The sequence below is a fragment of the Guillardia theta genome (assembly GCF_000315625.1).
Source record: "Guillardia theta CCMP2712 unplaced genomic scaffold GUITHscaffold_89, whole genome shotgun sequence".
In the NCBI taxonomy this organism is placed as follows: Eukaryota; class Cryptophyceae; order Pyrenomonadales; family Geminigeraceae; genus Guillardia; species Guillardia theta.
In genome coordinates this window covers 260,910-266,334 of record NW_005434585.1, presented here as the reverse complement: position 1 = coordinate 266,334, position 5,425 = coordinate 260,910, and the positions used below count along the sequence as shown (strand labels likewise).

The 5,425-nt window shown below is 57.9% G+C and overlaps 2 protein-coding genes across 2 annotated transcripts; one reads left to right on the top strand and one right to left on the bottom strand.

Annotated features, from left to right (window-relative positions):
* Positions 1–152: 152 nt before the first annotated feature.
* Positions 153–1,231, bottom strand: GUITHDRAFT_115934 (hypothetical protein; the record flags this gene model as incomplete). The annotated part of the gene is made up of 7 exons (XM_005824886.1): positions 153–220; positions 268–334; positions 379–423; positions 472–570; positions 715–767; positions 984–1,068; positions 1,109–1,231. The coding sequence occupies 7 exons, from the start codon at positions 1,229–1,231 to the stop codon at positions 153–155; spliced, it is 540 nt and encodes a 179-aa protein (XP_005824943.1).
* Positions 1,232–3,167: 1,936 nt separating this feature from the next.
* On the top strand, positions 3,168–5,324 carry GUITHDRAFT_165350 (hypothetical protein; the record flags this gene model as incomplete). Its single annotated transcript, XM_005824885.1, has 4 exons — positions 3,168–4,417; positions 4,827–4,919; positions 5,061–5,160; positions 5,211–5,324. The coding sequence occupies exons 1-4, from the start codon at positions 3,192–3,194 to the stop codon at positions 5,322–5,324; spliced, it is 1,533 nt and encodes a 510-aa protein (XP_005824942.1). The 5' UTR covers positions 3,168–3,191.
* Between the last annotated feature and the right edge of the window lie 101 nt (positions 5,325–5,425).

Genomic DNA, 5,425 nt, shown 5'->3' with positions numbered 1-5,425 from the left:
ACCACCTACCACCTACCACCACAACCATCATCATCATCATCATCATCATCATCTCCATCATCATCATCATCTCCATCATCATCATCATCATCTTCATCATCTTCATCATCATCATCGTCTCCATCATCATCACATTCCACACCACCACGTGTTCACATCTCACCCGTATAACCAACCGCGACCTGCTTCGGGATAGTGGAGTACCAGAACAAATCCGAACCTGAAAGCAAAGGGTGAACATCTCCTCTTTCCCAGCAGCACATGTACCATTCACTATCAGCATGATCGACAAGAATTTCCACTTGCTGATTGCCGTCGGCCCGATGCCGTTCAGCTACAACAGCAACTCAGCAAGGAGGCTCGTCAGCGCAGTCAGACCTTGAAGTCAAGAGCAAGGGGGTCCCCGGCCCTGGCGATCGTCGTCTTGGAGTGGAGGAGTCAGGGAGCAGAGGAACGATGCGGAGTCGCTACCTCGTTCAAGTTCACGAACTCCAAGGAAGGGAGGTATCCCGTGCTGTCAAGATGGTGGGGGGGGGTTGCGGCGGAGACTCTAGAGCTGAAGGATGAGGACTGTTGAGCAGCTCGTGAGCAGGGACACGAATACAAAACAACTTTTCAACATGAAGGCTCTAAACATTTCGTGAAGGTTTCGAACAGGCAGGGACGAAGGACAGAAATCTCACACCCAGGAGCAACCACCAAGAACTCTCATACCTGGTTTGTCCCTTGAGAAGACTTGAGGTTCGGCAGGATGTCCAGCCCAGGGTCTGCTCGGCAAGCAGCAGGTTATGCGGCAAGAGGAGAAAGGACTGGAGCTTGCAGACTGCTGCATCACCGTCAAGGGTCGACTTCAGAATCCTTATCCTCCTCGTCCGCTGTCTCATGCCGACCAGCCGCGCACGTTTCTGGACGACGACGACGACGATGGCACAGAAGATCTTTGCAAGAGGTCATGGAGGGAGGAGACAACCAGTCGATCAGACCAGGAAGGCGATCAACAAAGGTCGGGTAGATGCTCCTCGAGGTTTTGGAGCTCGTTTCGTTCTCTTGGAGGGCAGCATCGATGCCCTGGGATATATCACAGCAAACACAACCCCATCGCACCTACCACTGTGCCTCTGTCCTGCTTACGGAGCTTGCAACCGCCATCCATGTCTCTCCGCCATGGCGGGTCGACCTTATTGAGGATCACCTGCGGTCCCGTGCAAACAATCGCGTCGACGACATGCATCCAATCATGACGGCAGCTGAACACGGCGATCACAATCACATCATGGTTGAGTTGAAACAATGACAGAGCGTGAGAGAGAAGCTCCGTGATAAAGTGAGGAGAGGAAAGGGAGTTGGGGTGGCAAAGGATAGACTGAAGAGACGCAAGGCGGCAAAGGATAGGAGGGTAAGAGACGGAAGAAAGGAGGGAGGAGAAGCGAAGCGAAGGGAAGGGAAGGCTGGCATCCGGCAGGAGGGCTGGTCAGGGGGGTTGGAACAAGTGGAACGAGGGAAGGTCGGAGAATGAAAGAAGCTTTGCAAAGGCACGGGGACATGGCTACAAGGAAGGACAGAGGGAGAACGGATAATGGAGGACAAAGAACGGAGTGCAGGGAGCACGGAGCACGGAGCAGGGAGTGCAGGGAGCTGGGAGCAGGGAGCAGGGAGCAGGGAGCAGGGAGCAGAGGATGACAGCGGATGTTGCGCCATGGCGCTACCTGCCCTCCAGCCATTTTTTGCGTCACGTCACTTTCGTCAGGGTCCTTTGGATCAAGTCCGCCCCAGAAAATGAAGACTAGGTGGAGTGGGTAGGGTAGGGTTGAGGAAAGCATGGGGTAGGGGTAGTGTAGTTTGCATGTTCAGTCCGGGCCCCGGCCCCGGCGGCGGCCGTCGGCCCGGGCCCGGCGGGCCGAGCGGCCCGATCCGAGCCGACGACGGGCGGGCGGAGACGGTTCCGGGCCCGGCCGAACTTGGTAGGTCAAGTTCCCTGACTGATCTCACTCTCTCCACCCAGCGTGGCCGCAGCCGGGCTGGCACTGCGGCAGCCGGAGGCTCAGGCACCGGTGCGGCAGTCGCGGCCATGCTGAGTCACGAGTCCGGCGGATCGTAATAATAGTAAAAGTTGAACTTAAATCAGGCTCTCGGCCAGAAGTACGGTACGGTAGTCAGGCTAGCCCGGCCGAGCCGCCGGTGGCCCGGCGGGCGGCGCCGGCCGCGAGACGGTCACGGCGAGTGTCCGACTAGTACCGCCGGGCCCGATCAAGCCGGCCCCGCCGCGCCGTACGGTCGAGCCTCGGACTCAGACTGAGCGGTGAGCCCCAATGATGCCAGGCTGCCCGGCCCCTGACCTGCGGCAGTGCCGCAGTGCGCGGCGGTGCGCAGACGGTGCCCCGGCAGCTGACGCCGCCGGGTGCGCCGGGCCAGCCCGGCGCACTGGCGGCTGGCCCGGCGTTCCGGGCCGCAGCGGCGGAGCCTGGGTACGGGAGTCACTCGGAGCCTGGAGCGAGAAGAGCAGGAGAAGCCTCCGGAGGAGAGAGGAGGAGCCTCCGAGGAGGTGGCCCTCCGGGTGTCCCGGAACTTTCCCACGGCCCGGGGGAGGCAGCGGCAACGGTAGCAAGGCCGGGCCGGGCAGTGAAATCGGAAGAGAGAGGAGGGGAATCAGGAGTCGGAGAAGGATGGTGTCTCCTGCCGTCAGAAAAGAACTTGACGGAATCGGACTGCAACGATCTGGGCCGCTCGGCTCGGAGAGGACGGAAAGAAGGAACTTAGTAGACGCAACTAGGTGTGTCCGGTACGCTACCGTGTCCGATCGCTGGACGGTACAAATTTCACCGACAGTTCGTTAAATTTCACTACAACCGTTTTCAACGGTAAACGTACAGACAGTAGCCTGCCGCCGACAGTTCAAGCCTTTACTCAAATTTAAACACAGTAGTAGTGCTTTGTTTTTCAAATCCGATCCGAAAAAAGTAAAAAAGGACCGTCACTTTTTACTTGACGTTCTCTAAATTTAAAACTCAAGTTTTGAAATACCACCCCCCTTCGCTCCCCGTTCCCGCCCATGAGCCCTTGTCAGCCTGTATTTCACTGGCACGGACTGTACGAGGGACAGTTACATGAATAACCGCTGCCCCGTCGGAATATTAATTAACTTCCGGACCCCTCCATCCCCCCTGCAGCTGCTTTGAAAGAGAGGGATCGTCATGCACACTGCAGCTCTTCTCGCCCTCCTTCTCTGCTCCCTCCCCTCATCCCACTGCTCCTCTCCCTTCACCTTCGTCAAGGCTGAGGGTCAGAACATCTGCGCTGGAGTCATCCTGGGCTGCAGCTCCCAGGAAGCGGCCTGTTCTACCGCCGCCTACGGCCCATGCACTGCTGCAAGCCCCGGCCCCTCGGCCTATGTCACCCTGACGCCGATGACGCTGGGATGGATCTACGACCTCAACACCTACAGCACAGACAGCAACAATCTCATCCAGATAACAGGCCTTCCCAACATCAACAATGGCTTTCTCCAATGGTCAGCGAGTGAGGCAGTGGGGTCATCGACGTACGCTTACATGATGGCCGGAGCGCTGGTTGGCAACGACGTAACGAGCGCAGGCTACATCGGCACGATGAACGCGATCATGACCTCAGGGACGATCAACACCAAGACCATCCCCCTCAGCTTCAACTCCGTCACTGACATACCCGCAGATCACAGCACGAAGCTCAAAGTCGACATGTGCATCACGACGACGTCCAACAAGCAGTGCTCGGGAGACGACGTCTCTTTCTCATCGGGAGACATCGCGTTCATGACCTACGGAGGGACCATGGGCAGCAACTACATGTCGGATCCTGACGCCAAGCACCTCCTTGTGAGGTACAAGGTCACTGTTGTGGACAGCGATCAGACAGCAGCAGGCATGACGTTCAACTCTCAGTCCAAGAATCTCACTGGCATGCACAACGTCGAGGTCAACGACATCACCTTCACTCTTGGCGGCAAGCTGATTTCTCTGCAACTGAACAAGGCCTTCAACTCCGCGACCATGACCATTGCTGGAACCACCGTCTCCTTGGCCAACTACTCCACCGGCACCGTACAGCTAAGAGTGAACCCTGTCCCCGGAGACAAAGCATCGGCATACTTCGACATCATCTTTCCTTCCGCTTACTTTCAGACGGCCAATCAAGTTGCTTTCTACGGGTCTGGTGGTCCCGGTACCAGGAGGTCTGGAAACACTGCTTACCCTCGATGGGTCGTCGGGGCTCCTACTGATCCGCAACCTGGCGGCGGCAACAACGGACAGCAGTCTGGGGCTCCAGCTCCTCCAACCTCAACCCCGAAAGCCTCTGGGGGCTCCAACACACTTTCGAGTGGGGCGGCTGGTGTTGGCCGCGGCGGGGCTCAGGCTCTTTCAGCTGTGACGTTGATCATGATGTGTGTTGCTGCTCTCACCTCACCGATGTAGCCACCGTAGTAGTAATTCTGTCTCGAGTCTATTGAGCAGCCTTGAATGAATTGCTTCACATCGAGCCGCGGATGGTAGTGATCGCGTGCGGCAGTGCAGCAGCTGGGGCAGACCCGGCCAGCTGCCCGGCCGCCAGCTGCCCGGCCCCGGAGTGCCCCTGGGAGTGCCCGGCAGGTGCCCGGCCCGGCGCCAGCCCGGCTCAGGCTGAGCTGCCGCATTGCTGCCAAGTTGTTGGGGGATGAGGGTAAACCTGCAAACCCTGCTGCGAGGCATGATGGCAAGCGGAGGGGACGGGAGCGAGGGAGCGAGGAGAGGAGAGAGGAGGAGAGAGGAGGAGGAGGAGGAGGAGGAGGGAGGAGGAGCGCTTGCTGTTCGCAGGTTTGACGACACGGTTGACGAGGACAACGAGGCTGAGAGTGTCTTCAAGTACGAGCCAGGTTTCTACCACAAGAAGAAGAACGAGGAGATGAGGTGAGGTACGTATGTGCGCCCTCGATGCTCAAGGGCTGTCAAGGATAAGAAAGATCGAGCAAGACAAGAGAGAGAAACGAACCTTCGAGAAGCTGTACACACGCGTATCAGCGATGATCGTGCATGATGACTTGTTCGTAGCATCCGACAACATGAAATCGGCGCTCCGATAACGCCTGAAGCGCAAGAATGGATGAAGAGAAAGGCTTGTCAGTGTCCTGAATATGCTGCAAGACTCGAAGTGAGTGGGAGTGATGCGGCAGAGGAGGAGGAGGATCTCATCGCGCACAGGTCAGGAAGCTAGCCAAGAAGTCTTTGGAGGCAGACAACTGGGCCGGAGAACTGATGAAAGGCAAGCAGGAATCAGGAGGGAGGGAGGGGAGGGAGAGGAGGGAGGGAGGGTAAGGGAGGGGGAGGGAGGGTAAGGGAGGGAGGGGAGGGAAGGTGGGAGGGAGGGGAGGGAGGTGAAGAAAAGAGAAAGAGAGTAAAGGAGTACGACGAGTATG